Here is a 14,275-nt window from a genome sequence, read left to right on the forward strand (position 1 = left end):
TAGTCTGTAGAGTCTGTAGACCTGGTAGTCTATGTAGTCTGTAAAACACCTGGTAGTCTATGTAGTCTGTAGACCTGGTAGTCTATGTAGTCTGTAGACCTGGTAGTCCATGTAGTCTGTAGACCTGGTAGTCCATGTAGTCTGTAGACCTGGTAGTCCATGTAGTCTGTAGACCTGGTAGTCTATGTAGTCTGTAGACCCGGTAGTCTATGTAGTCTGTAGACCACCTGGTAGTCTATGTAGTCTGTAGACCAACTGGTAGTCTATGTGGTCTGTAGACCTGGTAGTCTATGTAGTCTGTAGACCTGGTCGTCTATGTAGTCTGTAGAGTCTGTAGACCTGGTAGTCTATGTAGTCTGTAAAACACCTGGTAGTCTATGTAGTCTGTAGACCCGGTCGTCTATGTAGTCTGTAGAGTCTGTAGACCTGGTAGTCTATGTAGTCTGTAAAGCACCTGGTAGTCTATGTAGTCTGTAGACCTGGTAGTCTATGTAGTCTGTAGACCTGGTAGTCTATGTAGTCTGTAGACCACCTGGTAGTCTATGTAGTCTGTAGAACACCTGGTAGTCTATGTAGTCTGTAGACCTGGTAGTCTATGTAGTCTGTAGACCACCTGGTAGTCTATGTAGTCTGTAGACCCGGTAGTCTATGTAGTCTGTAGACCCGGTAGTCTATGTAGTCTGTAGACCCGGTAGTCTATGTAGTCTGTAGACCTGGTAGTCCATGTAGTCTGTAGACCTGGTAATTTATGTAGTCTGTAGACCACCTGGTAGTCTATGTAGTCTGTAGACCAACTGGTAGTCTATGTGGTCTGTAGACCTGGTAGTCTATGTAGTCTGTAGACCTGGTCGTCTATGTAGTCTGTAGAGTCTGTAGACCTGGTAGTCTATGTAGTCTGTAAAACACCTGGTAGTCTATGTAGTCTGTAGACCCGGTCGTCTATGTAGTCTGTAGAGTCTGTAGACCTGGTAGTCTATGTAGTCTGTAAAGCACCTGGTAGTCTATGTAGTCTGTAGACCTGGTAGTCTATGTAGTCTGTAGACCTGGTAGTCTATGCAGTCTGTAGACCTGGTAGTCCATGTAGTCTGTAGAACACCTGGTAGTCTATGTAGTCTGTAGACCTGGTAGTCTATGTAGTCTGTAGACCTGGTAGTCCATGTAGTCTGTAGACCTGGTAGTCCATGTAGTCTGTAGACCACCTGGTAGTCTATGTAGTCTGTAGACCACCTGGTAGTCTATGTAGTCTGTAGACCACCTGGTAGTCTATGTAGTCTGTAGACCACCTGGTAGTCTATGTAGTCTGTAGACCACCTGGTAGTCTATGTAGTCTGTAGACCTGGTAGTCTATGTAGTCTGTAGACCTGGTAGTCCATGTAGTCTGTAGACCTGGTAGTCCATGTAGTCTGTAGACCTGGTAGTCCATGTAGTCTGTAGACCACCTGGTAGTCCATGTAGTCTGTAGACCACCTGGTAGTCTATGTAGTCTGTAGACCCGGTAGTCTATGTAGTCTGTAGAACACCTGGTAGTCTATGTAGTCTGTAGAACACCTGGTAGTCTATGTAGTCTGTAGACCAACTGGTAGTCTATGTGGTCTGTAGACCTGGTAGTCTATGTAGTCTGTAGACCTGGTCGTCTATGTAGTCTGTAGAGTCTGTAGACCTGGTAGTCTATGTAGTCTGTAAAACACCTGGTAGTCTATGTAGTCTGTAGACCCGGTCGTCTATGTAGTCTGTAGAGTCTGTAGACCTGGTAGTCTATGTAGTCTGTAAAGCACCTGGTAGTCTATGTAGTCTGTAGACCTGGTAGTCTATGTAGTCTGTAGACCTGGTAGTCTATGTAGTCTGTAGACCTGGTAGTCTATGTAGTCTGTAGACCTGGTAGTCTATGCAGTCTGTAGACCTGGTAGTCTATGCAGTCTGTAGACCTGGTAGTCCATGTAGTCTGTAGAACACCTGGTAGTCTATGTAGTCTGTAGACCTGGTAGTCTATGTAGTCTGTAGACCTGGTAGTCTATGTAGTCTGTAGACCTGGTAGTCCATGTAGTCTGTAGACCTGGTAGTCTATGCAGTCTGTAGACCACCTGGTAGTCTATGTAGTCTGTAGACCTGGTAGTCTATGTAGTCTGTAGACCACCTGGTAGTCTATGTAGTCTGTAGACCTGGTAGTCTATGTAGTCTGTAGACCTGGTAGTCCATGTAGTCTGTAGACCTGGTAGTCCATGTAGTCTGTAGACCTGGTAGTCCATGTAGTCTGTAGACCACCTGGTAGTCCATGTAGTCTGTAGACCACCTGGTAGTCCATGTAGTCTGTAGACCACCTGGTAGTCCATGTAGTCTGTAGACCACCTGGTAGTCTATGTAGTCTGTAGACCCGGTAGTCTATGTAGTCTGTAGAACACCTGGTAGTCTATGTAGTCTGTAGAACACCTGGTAGTCTATGTAGTCTGTAGACCCGGTAGTCTATGTAGTCTGTAGACCCGGTAGTCTATGTAGTCTGTAGAGCCGGTAGTCTATGTAGTCTGTAGAACACCTGGTAGTCTATGTAGTCTGTAGACCAACTGGTAGTCTATGTAGTCTGTAGACCTGGTAGTCTATGTAGTCTGTAGACCTGGTCATCTATGTAGTCTGTAGAGTCTGTAGACCTGGTAGTCTATGTAGTCTGTAAAACACCTGGTAGTCTATGTAGTCTGTAGACCCGGTCGTCTATGTAGTCTGTAGAGTCTGTAGACCTGGTAGTCTATGTAGTCTGTAAAACACCTGGTAGTCTATGTAGTCTGTAGACCTGGTAGTCTATGTAGTCTGTAGACCTGGTAGTCTATGCAGTCTGTAGACCTGGTAGTCCATGTAGTCTGTAGAACACCTGGTAGTCTATGTAGTCTGTAGACCTGGTAGTCTATGTAGTCTGTAGACCTGGTAGTCCATGTAGTCTGTAGACCTGGTAGTCTATGTAGTCTGTAGACCTGGTAGTCCATGTAGTCTGTAGACCTGGTAGTCTATGTAGTCTGTAGACCACCTGGTAGTCTATGTAGTCTGTAGACCACCTGGTAGTCTATGTAGTCTGTAGACCTGGTAGTCTATGTAGTCTGTAGACCTGGTAGTCCATGTAGTCTGTAAAACACCTGGTAGTCCATGTAGTCTGTAGACCACCTGGTAGTCTATGTAGTCTGTAGACCCGGTAGTCTATGTAGTCTGTAGAACACCTGGTAGTCTATGTAGTCTGTAGAACACCTGGTAGTCTATGTAGTCTGTAGACCCGGTAGTCTATGTAGTCTGTAGACCCGGTAGTCTATGTAGTCTGTAGAGCCGGTAGTCTATGTAGTCTGTAGAACACCCGGTAGTCTATGTAGTCTGTAGAACACCTGGTAGTCTATGTAGTCTGTAGACCCGGTAGTCTATGTAGTCTGTAGAACACCCGGTAGTCTATGTAGTCTGTAGAACACCTGGTAGTCTATGTAGTCTGTAGAACACCTGGTAGTCTATGTAGTCTGTAGACCTGGTAGTCTATGTAGTCTGTAGACCCGGTAGTCTATGTAGTCTGTAGACCCGGTAGTCTATGTAGTCTGTAGACCTGGTAGTCTATGTAGTCTGTAGACCTGGTAGTCTATGTAGTCTGTAGAACACCTGGTAGTCTATGTAGTCTGTAGAACACCTGGTAGTCTATGTAGTCTGTAGACCTGGTAGTCTATGTAGTCTGTAGACCCGGTAGTCTATGTAGTCTGTAGACCCGGTAGTCTATGTAGTCTGTAGACCTGGTAGTCTATGTAGTCTGTAGAACACCTGGTAGTCTATGTAGTCTGTAGACCTGGTTGTCTATGTAGTCTGTAGACCTGGTTGTCTATGTAGTCTGTAGACCCGGTAGTCTATGTAGTCTGTAGACCCGGTAGTCTATGTAGTCTGTAGACCCGGTAGTCTATGTAGTCTGTAGACCTGGTAGTCTATGTAGTCTGTAGACCCGGTAGTCTATGTAGTCTGTAGACCTGGTAGTCTATGTAGTCTGTAGACCTGGTAGTCTATGTAGTCTGTAGAACACCATGTAGTCTATGTAGTCTGTAGAACACCTGGTAGTCTATGTAGTCTGTAGAACACCTGGTAGTCTATGTAGTCTGTAGACCCGGTAGTCTATGTAGTCTGTAGACCTGGTTGTCTATGTAGTCTGTAGACCTGGTTGTCTATGTAGTCTGTAGACCTGGTAGTCTATGTAGTCTGTAGAACACCTGGTAGTCTATGTAGTCTGTAGACCCGGTAGTCTATGTAGTCTGTAGACCTGGTAGTCTATGTAGTCTGTAGACCTGGTAGTCTGTAGAACACCTGGTAGTCTATGTAGTCTGTAGAACACCTGGTAGTCTATGTAGTCTGTAGACCTGGTAGTCTATGTAGTCTGTAGACCACCTGGTAGTCTATGTAGTCTGTAGACCCGGTAGTCTATGTAGTCTGTAGACCCGGTAGTCTATGTAGTCTGTAGAACACCTGGTAGTCTATGTAGTCTGTAGACCTGGTAGTCCATGTAGTCTGTAGACCTGGTAATTTATGTAGTCTGTAGACCACCTGGTAGTCTATGTAGTCTGTAGACCAACTGGTAGTCTATGTGGTCTGTAGACCTGGTAGTCTATGTAGTCTGTAGACCTGGTCGTCTATGTAGTCTGTAGAGTCTGTAGACCTGGTAGTCTATGTAGTCTGTAAAACACCTGGTAGTCTATGTAGTCTGTAGACCCGGTCGTCTATGTAGTCTGTAGAGTCTGTAGACCTGGTAGTCTATGTAGTCTGTAAAACACCTGGTAGTCTATGTAGTCTGTAGACCTGGTAGTCTATGTAGTCTGTAGACCTGGTAGTCTATGCAGTCTGTAGACCTGGTAGTCCATGTAGTCTGTAGAACACCTGGTAGTCTATGTAGTCTGTAGACCTGGTAGTCTATGTAGTCTGTAGACCTGGTAGTCCATGTAGTCTGTAGACCTGGTAGTCTATGTAGTCTGTAGACCACCTGGTAGTCTATGTAGTCTGTAGACCTGGTAGTCCATGTAGTCTGTAGACCTGGTAGTCTATGTAGTCTGTAGACCACCTGGTAGTCTATGTAGTCTGTAGACCTGGTAGTCTATGTAGTCTGTAGACCCGGTAGTCTATGTAGTCTGTAGAACACCTGGTAGTCTATGTAGTCTGTAGAACACCTGGTAGTCTATGTAGTCTGTAGACCCGGTAGTCTATGTAGTCTGTAGAGCCGGTAGTCTATGTAGTCTGTAGAACACCTGGTAGTCTATGTAGTCTGTAGACCAACTGGTAGTCTATGTAGTCTGTAGACCTGGTAGTCTATGTAGTCTGTAGACCTGGTCATCTATGTAGTCTGTAGAGTCTGTAGACCTGGTAGTCTATGTAGTCTGTAAAACACCTGGTAGTCTATGTAGTCTGTAGACCCGGTCGTCTATGTAGTCTGTAGAGTCTGTAGACCTGGTAGTCTATGTAGTCTGTAAAACACCTGGTAGTCTATGTAGTCTGTAGACCTGGTAGTCTATGTAGTCTGTAGACCTGGTAGTCTATGCAGTCTGTAGACCTGGTAGTCCATGTAGTCTGTAGAACACCTGGTAGTCTATGTAGTCTGTAGACCTGGTAGTCCATGTAGTCTGTAGACCTGGTAGTCTATGTAGTCTGTAGACCACCTGGTAGTCTATGTAGTCTGTAGACCTGGTAGTCTATGTAGTCTGTAGACCTGGTAGTCTATGTAGTCTGTAGACCTGGTAGTCCATGTAGTCTGTAGACCACCTGGTAGTCCATGTAGTCTGTAGACCACCTGGTAGTCTATGTAGTCTGTAGACCCGGTAGTCTATGTAGTCTGTAGAACACCTGGTAGTCTATGTAGTCTGTAGAACACCTGGTAGTCTATGTAGTCTGTAGAACACCTGGTAGTCTATGTAGTCTGTAGACCCGGTAGTCTATGTAGTCTGTAGACCCGGTAGTCTATGTAGTCTGTAGAGCCGGTAGTCTATGTAGTCTGTAGAACACCTGGTAGTCTATGTAGTCTGTAGAACACCTGGTAGTCTATGTAGTCTGTAGAACACCTGGTAGTCTATGTAGTCTGTAGAACACCTGGTAGTCTATGTAGTCTGTAGAACACCTGGTAGTCTATGTAGTCTGTAGACCCGGTAGTCTATGTAGTCTGTCGAACACCTGGTAGTCTATGTAGGTCCAAACTCCTCCGTGTCTGACCCAACATCCTGGCGTGGAACCAGTCTGCTTCAATGCTTTTTTATTACAAAATGCAGGAAATATTTATAAGCAGGATTGCATACATTTACCTGTTGGAGGGAATTAGAGGCAAGTTTCTCTTCAATTCCCAAAAATCCAGAAATAAAGCTAATCAAATGGCAAATAACTGTAAAAGGTGATTATATATGTTCTTGCCATTTCATATTACATATAACAAATAGTAAATTTGCTGCAGTCACTTAGGACAATAGCAATAGACTTAAAGTAAATACAAAACTTTACCATATACACATTTATGCATCTGACTTCTGAACGTAAAATGTAAAGCTGAAGTAAAAAAAAATACAGCTCTTTAAAACACAATATCTTTATTAGTGTAGAGAAATAAAATCAATGCTCATTTTCAATGTAATAAAATAAAAATGATCATTTTCACTCTTAGTTATTGATTCTATTAACACAGTAGCTTAGTTTTCTGGGTTTTATGTGGACTCTCGTTGTTCTGGAGCCGATTGACCAAGCCTCCACAGCACTCTTCATCATCATCTTCCTCCAGACTGAGCTGAGATCTCATCTTCACTGCTGTCGTCTGGGTTCCTTTTCTGCACAGAACCAGATACTGACTTCAGAACAAGCAATAAAAGTGCCTCTTAGCTTCCATTAAGAATGTATATGTGTTTGATTTATTATCATTTTCTGTATGTAAAATTAATTAAACAAACGACAAACCTGTATTTCTGAAGAGAGGGTGGAAAGTCCTTGATGACAGCTGTGTTCCAGTTGTTGCCTGCATTGTAGGGTCAGTCTGCTCCAACATCAACTTTTAGACATCAGTAGACCGCTGGTGCTGCGCATGCCGTGAGATGTGCTGGACTAAAATCTGCAAATACAAGTTATAAAAACATCAGATCATCACATAAATAGTATGTAGGTGTAAATAGCTGCAGTTTAAGAGTAATCAAATATTGTAATACAAATAGATCAAATCAAACTTTATAAAGCACTTTCATGCCAAAGGCAACACAAAGTGCTTTGCATACTTTTTTTTTTTTTTTAAAAGCTTATTAAATAAAACAGGTTTTCATACACTGAAATATTAACATAGAATTTTAAAAACAAACTTATTTTATTTCACACAGTTATACACAGACAATTTTCCCTAACCTCTGTGTCTTCACTGCATGTAGATAAAATAAAACATATCTTTCAGATCCATCATACCAGGAGTCAGACCTCCACATCCACAGAGGCTGCAGCTGCAGATAATCCTGCACAGCTCCCGTTTTACAAACATGACGTGAAGATGTCAGAAATAAAAAGTTTGCATTCTGATTCGGTGAATAAATACGATGGAAATAAAATATCCTCCTTGCCGATATCCAACAGGTGGCAATATCAGACTACATGATGGTCACCTTGTTAAATGATCATCATGATTATTACAACTGCATGTCATGGTGGGGAGAGCAAAGCTACATCCATCATGAGTACTTACTGTGTGATAGAAGGCGTGAAAAATAATAAATAGAGAAGTAATTTACAAGCATTTACGTGGCAGAGCATAGGATAGATATAAGAAAATAAAACCTGGGGCTCATTTATACGCCGCAGGACGTTAAACCTTCCGGCTCGTCCCGTTAGCATAGCCGTTAGCATTATCATGACAAAGCAGAACTTTACAGCAGTAGTGACACTTACCAACTGCATTGATGCTGAGCCTCTTAAAGTTGCAATTCCCCCTCTTTCCAACCGGGTTGATGCCATCTTCCCTTGGTATTTTCCCAAATGTTAGCTAAATGTTTGATACAAACAGAGGCCGCAGCCGGCAGAGATGCAGATGCATTTTCAGCAAAAATTTATGTAATCCATCTGTCCCTGGCAGTTTGGTCTGCTGATGAAGGGAGAGAAAAAACCTTCCGATGTTGGTTTTGCTAACAGACAACCGAGCAGTGGACATGATCGCTGCTCGCATGTCTTCACACAGCTTGTTGCTAATGGCAACTGAGGCAGGTCCAGCAGGTGTATTTAGGATGGAAAAGGGGCAGGTTAATGCAAATAGCTCCCCGGGATGTCGACATCCTGGGGAGAAAAAAAAAAAAAAATGCGTTTGCGAGACTTCAGTGTTGCGGCCAGTTTTGCTGCGAACAAAGTGTCCAGACGTATAAACCCGGCCGTCTTCAACAGAAAGGCTTCTGGGGATGTTAGCACCTCCGCCCAACACTAATACGCACGTTTTAACTCGAAAAAGTGCAATTTCTGGGTGATGACTCCTTAAAATCTCATTGCCCCAAAGCTACTACCCAGAATATACAGATTACTATTGAAGCTAGAAAATTCCATATGTCTCCCAACTTCTAAATGGGAAGCAGACTTATCCTGTAACTTCAATCAAAATGAATGGTCACAAATCTGTTCAAACACATTCAAAATGACAAAGATTTCAAACATGCAATTAATATAATTCCAAATTCTGCATAGAACTCATTATACAGGACACAGGATGTTCAAGATGGGTCTGTCACAACCACATATCTATTCACACTGCACTGACAACGTGATTGACAGCTACGATCATCCTTTATGGTCTCGCCCACCTGTCCAGAGATTCTGGCTGCAGGTATGTCAAGATCTGTCTGACTGGTTTAACTGTAATATCGCTGCAAATCCTACACTGGGCATGCGTGTGTGTGTGTGTGTGTGTGTGTGTGTGTTCCCTGTGTGGCAGTATTAGATGGGTGGTTGCGTTGCTAGCCAATCAGCTGATGAGGTTGATATATATAAACAGGTGAGCCAGCTCCTGACAGCAAGCGCCCACCTGTATGACTGACTGATTGCGCAACTTCCGGCCACCACTGAGGTCCCTCGCTGCTTCAAAGCGGAGTTGGCCGTATATTTGCACCACTGTGGTAGGTCTCCTAGTTAGGCTTCTTCTTATATTCTAAATCGTACGAGTGTTTAAGTGGCTGTTTCCATAGGTAGCGCGCCACGCTGCGTCTTCTCCTGCTCGCGACTCCTCTGCGAGACTAACACTGCATCCTGGTATGTAAATCTGATACAGAGGGCTGATTTTCTACTTGCATGGGACACTTACTTTACTCTTTTTATTCTAGGGGAAAATCGGAGAGCTGTAAAGCACAGCGGTTCTGCAGTCAGCTGATTGCTGTAACGCACTGGATGTGCCTTGGTTGACTACTGCTCTGCTGATCTTCCTAACATTGCGGCTGCTTTGCTTACTTTTTTATGAAATTCGCCGGTGCTGACGTGGCGGAGAGACTACCTGCCCCACCAAGCTGGAGTTTGCGCTGCTTCGCCTTCACCAGCTGCAGCGCTGCGTTTGGGTCTACAAAGATTGTGTATTAGAGGAGATATGTCACTACTTGTTGCCCTGCAGCTGTTCTTTTTTCATTGTGTGTTTTAACATTTTTGTTCTTTTATTTCTAGTGGTCTGAGAGCTTGTGGTGGCAGTGGTGCTGCCTTGGTATCGGATCTCATTTTGGTGTGATTACCCACTCCCTGTTGTGCATGTTCATCACGTGTGTCTGTGTTGTGTGTCTTGGGAGAAGGGAGAAAGTCATTCATGTGCGCCTGGGGTGGCCCTTACTTTCTGTCGGATTCCTCCACCTTGGCTTAGCCCACTCATCCCCCCGGTAAGCTCAATGCAGACTCTTTTTAGGTAATTGTTTGTTTAAATAAAATTATTTCTTCTGTAATTGGACACTTGTCTCAAGCTTCTTTTAGTATAACGAACCTGAAGGCCTTGAGGTCGGGGTAGCTTACATTAATCTCTGGGTGAAAGTCCCAGAGTGGCGTTGTCAAACTTAACGCACACACTTCCCCTGAAATCACCACACCTGCAGTCTGGGGAACTGGGAACTGGTCAGACACCAGAAGCAGACCTTCAGATGGTCATGGACACAAGCAGAGAGGAGGAGCGGCTCCATGTCGTCCAGTTCGGCGTCCAGCAGTCGAACACCCAGGTGTAACGGGTGTCCAGGGAGCAGCCGGTGCTGCAGGTTGCATCATCAACCCCAACATGAGGCTGATATGCCAACTGCAGGGGTCCTGTGGTGGTCTGAGGTGTGCCAGGACCAGTTTCTCCATGACCTTCGTGATGTGAGAGGTCAGTGCCACTGGCTGGAACACACCTTCAACACACGTGTCTATGCCTTCTATGCATGTGGGTTTCACTCAAACGCCGTAAAGGCAGTACGCTAGCATCAGGTCTGTGTCCAACAGCTGGACCTCCTCAGTGGGACGCTGTTGTGTCCTGTAATAAACTCCAGTTTTATTTCTCTACATGATCCTTTTTTTCTACATGCATTCCACTCCTGGTCTCAGCGAATGCGGACGCTTCTATCTGCGTTCCTGTTTCCTCCCTCTCCTCCCACTCTGCCCGGCGACTTGTCCTGTCTGACTCTGAGCCTCTTTTTACATCTCTTTACTGCCACTCAAACTACATCATGGATCTGATCGGCTGGTCTATTAACGCAATTGATCAAATTTTCTCAACCCGAAGATCGGGCAGAGGGGAGCCCGCATGTCCTGAGGGGACGCTTCCGGCTGGATACGTTCAGGACTCATGGGCCAGATGGAGACCGCTGTGTCTGGCGGTTCTGTGAGGACGTGGAGGATGTTTACATCTTTGGATTATTGGTGATCGGGATTCTGCTGATTGGTGCTGGTGGAGTCCTGATCTACCTCAAGACCCGTGAGAGTCTGGCAACAACTGGCAGGCTGCCTGAATTCTGCAACGGTATGGGCCGGGCTAGCAGTGCACAGACTCTTGCGTTGACCGGACTCGACTGTAAGCAGGATGCTGGTCATCTTGCGCTGGTCCCAGAGCTGCAATCAATAGCAAGACGGAGAAGATGTCTGCTAGAATTGGTGGAAATTGACCCCCCCATTCGGCTGTCTGGAGCTGCCTGCCTGAGATCAGCTATGGACTGAAGGCCGAGGGCAAATTGTTTTCCTCACCTGGAACCCAAACAACAATCATATCTGGATTCGGCTTCCCAGCGGCCTTGGGCCGGTGCTACCCCCCCTGAGAACGGAAGAAGACATGTTCACAGATGCTCTGTCCCCCCTCCTCAACCACCCCCAGTCCCTTCTCACATGACTCACCACCTACCTGGACTTTGTGTCTTGTTTAGTGTGTGTGCTTCAATGTATGAGGTTTTTTTTCTCTGTATTTTCAAACCTCGTCTTTCTGGCGCGGCCCGGAGTTACATGCCCTATTTTGCCCTCGACCCCGTATGATCCTAATGTATCTCTGTTCTTATCTATTGTAAGGCAGCGCTGGTATAATAGCTGCATGGCCTGAGCTTAAGCTCCGTTCTGTACTTGCTCTTTTGTCATGAATGTTACATGTCTGTATGTCTGACCTTGGACGAGCTGGCTTGAACTCTGAATTTCCCCTCGGGGATGAATAAAGTATCTTTGATTGATTTGATCATTTTGTGTTTAGTGGTTGTATGATGTGTGAATATCTACAGTCATCATTACATGACGTAGAGTCAAATGATTGTGTGGAGACATCTGACTTTATTTAAAGTTGGACATTTGAACCCGTTTAAGATGAGTGGATGAAGGACCTTGTACGCCACCACAGCAGACCTGGCAGGAAGTTCATACGTCACACATGTCCCTGGACTGTCCTGCTGAACATGAAAGACAAGGTAACAGGGTTGACAGTGTGTGGCTCTGTGTGAGGCCCAGGGGCCTGGGCCCTGTGCCCGGTGGTCCTGCTGGGCCCTGGGGGCCTCGGGTCCCTCCCTGACACTTCGGGTCGTGGTCGCGCTCCTTTAAGCAGCACTCAGGTGATCCCTGATGGCGTGACCACAAGTTGCACATGCACACGTGCACGCCTACAGAAGTGTTCATGTTTCCTGCTAAACGCTGCAGACCTGTCAGGTCTCTCTGCAGGTATGTCCGGTAACCATTGTGTGTTTTGCTCCTTATTACTTTACTTTATATATCTTGTACTGTAATACTGTTGTAGTTTTTATTGCTTTTTGCAAATAGTGTTTTTAGCAGCTTGGACACACTTTTCTTTTCTCCCTGTTTCTTGTCCCCTGCCAGGTCCAGCGCTGCCATATCAAGGCTGATGATGATTTCAATATAAATTATAATAAAATATTCAGAATATCAAGAACAGCCACATACATGACATGTCTCAGAGCAAGTCTGTCTGGCAAAAATATGGCATACAAATGACTACGGTATGCTGTGATGCTGGACAGGACAGGTAGAGAAAGAAAAGGGGGACCTGATGAAGAACTGCTTCATCAGGTTCTGATGAAGAATCTTTAGAGAAGAAGATGAGATTAGTTTTCTTTTCCAACCATGATGAGATGAAGATTTCCTCCACAGCAGACGTAAAAGCATCGTTTCATGTTTAATTTTCACCAAACAACAAAGAAATTATGGGCTGCACGGTGGCACACGGTGGTGGTTAGCACTGTGGCCTCACAGCGAGAAGGTCACTGGTTTGATGCTTGGCTGGGGAGGGGTTTGGTCAGTGGCCTTTCTGTGTGGAGTTTGCATGTTCTCCCCATGTCTGCATGGGTTCTCTCCGGGTACTCCGGCTTCCTCCCACCATCCAAAGACATGCATGTTAGGTTAATTGGTCACTCTAAATTGCCCCTAGGAATGGTTGTCTCTGTGTGGCCCTGTGATGGACTGGTGAGCTGTCCAGGGTGTACCCTGCCTGTCGCCCAAAGCCGGCTGGGATAGGCTCCAGCTTCCCCGCGACCCTGAATTGGATTAAGCGGTTTAGAAAATGAATGAATGAATGAACAAAGAAATGAAGCTGCAGAGAAGAAAGGTGTCCAACATGTTGGTTGGACCAGCTGACCAGCAGCTGGAAACCATCTGACCAACACACACGATGACATCATGTTCAAGTCCAAACCGGTCCACTGGGTGGATGTGAGCATATGTGACGGCCTGTCTGGACTTCTTCTGCAGAACATTCAACTAATTCCTCCCTGTCCTTCAAGTCTATCCAGTCCTCTCTCGTCTCCCAGTTATCCTCGTCATACCTGTACTCCCAGACCTCCTAATCACCTCCAGTCCTTCCTGTCCTCTGTGTCTCTCCTGTCCTCCAAGCCCTCCTTTTCCTCCCAGTCCAGATCAAGTCTCACATTATGGCCGTAAGCCTGTTAAACTGGTCTTTAATGTGTTAAAAACGCCTGTTTCTCTTTGTAATCCTCCTCCTTGTCCTCCATCATGTCTCTCCATTTAAAGGGTCGGGGCGTCAGGCCTGTCCTGTTGTGGCAGCTCAGATTTTGGTCATGCAGGAGGTTCCACATGAGCCAGATCTGAGGGACGCTAAGGCTGTGGACCACCATGAGCTCCCGGTAAAAACAAGGGTCAAAGGTCTGGAGGTGGGGCGCTGCAGAGGGTCGGGGAATCCCAAAGGTCCGGAAGCCCTGGTGGCGGGACGGTTTGACTCCGATCAGCCGGAGACACATTCCTAAGAAGACGTCATCAATCGGAAACAGCTCTACCTGGAGAAAGTCGTCGGTATCAGAGAAAGAGAGAAAGAGAGAGAGACTTTCTGATTGGCTGAAACAATGTAGCTGTCACATGATGATAAGGTTGTTTTGTCTGTTTTACATCCTACAGTTCTACTGTGATGGGTAGATTAGCTTTACCAAGTAGGTTACCTGTAACAGCTAGGTTACCTCTAACGGCTAGGTAATCTGTAACAGGTAGGTTACCTGTTATGGGTAAGATACATGTAATGGGTAGGTTAGCTTTAACAAGTAGGTTATCTGTAATGGCTCGGTTACCTGTTAGACATGAGGACATAACTCAGCAGGGGGGATTTTCAGATGGACATTTTATTGAGTGTGAACCAAAGAGGAACGGAGCTGCTTGACATAGAGCAGAATGTTGTTGAATGCTCCTATTTATTTAATTTTTCTAAAAGGTTGATATCAGTTGAAGTAAGTCATGAATTCAGTCTTTCTACTAAAATCCTCCAGCTTTAATGCTTTGTTGCGATTTATTTCTTGAATGTGAGAATCTAAAGATATGAAATAGAAAAAAGATTCAAATGCAATCTAACTGGTGAATT

General features: G+C 45.2%; 1 protein-coding gene across 1 annotated transcript in view; it reads right to left on the reverse strand.

The window, feature by feature from the left end:
- Nucleotides 1-13,367: 13,367 nt before the first annotated feature.
- Nucleotides 13,368-14,275, reverse strand: part of b3gnt9 (UDP-GlcNAc:betaGal beta-1,3-N-acetylglucosaminyltransferase 9) — a gene marked incomplete at both ends in the record, with an annotated part of 598,026 nt that continues 597,118 nt past the window's right edge. Inside the window, one exon of the mRNA XM_079251730.1 lies at nt 13,368-13,703. Within this exon, the coding sequence (XP_079107856.1) occupies nt 13,368-13,703 (336 nt within the window). The remainder of the gene's footprint in view (nt 13,704-14,275) is intronic.

This window comes from Telmatherina bonti, assembly GCF_933228915.1.
Source record: "Telmatherina bonti genome assembly, chromosome: 2".
Classification (NCBI taxonomy): domain Eukaryota; kingdom Metazoa; phylum Chordata; class Actinopteri; order Atheriniformes; family Telmatherinidae; genus Telmatherina; species Telmatherina bonti.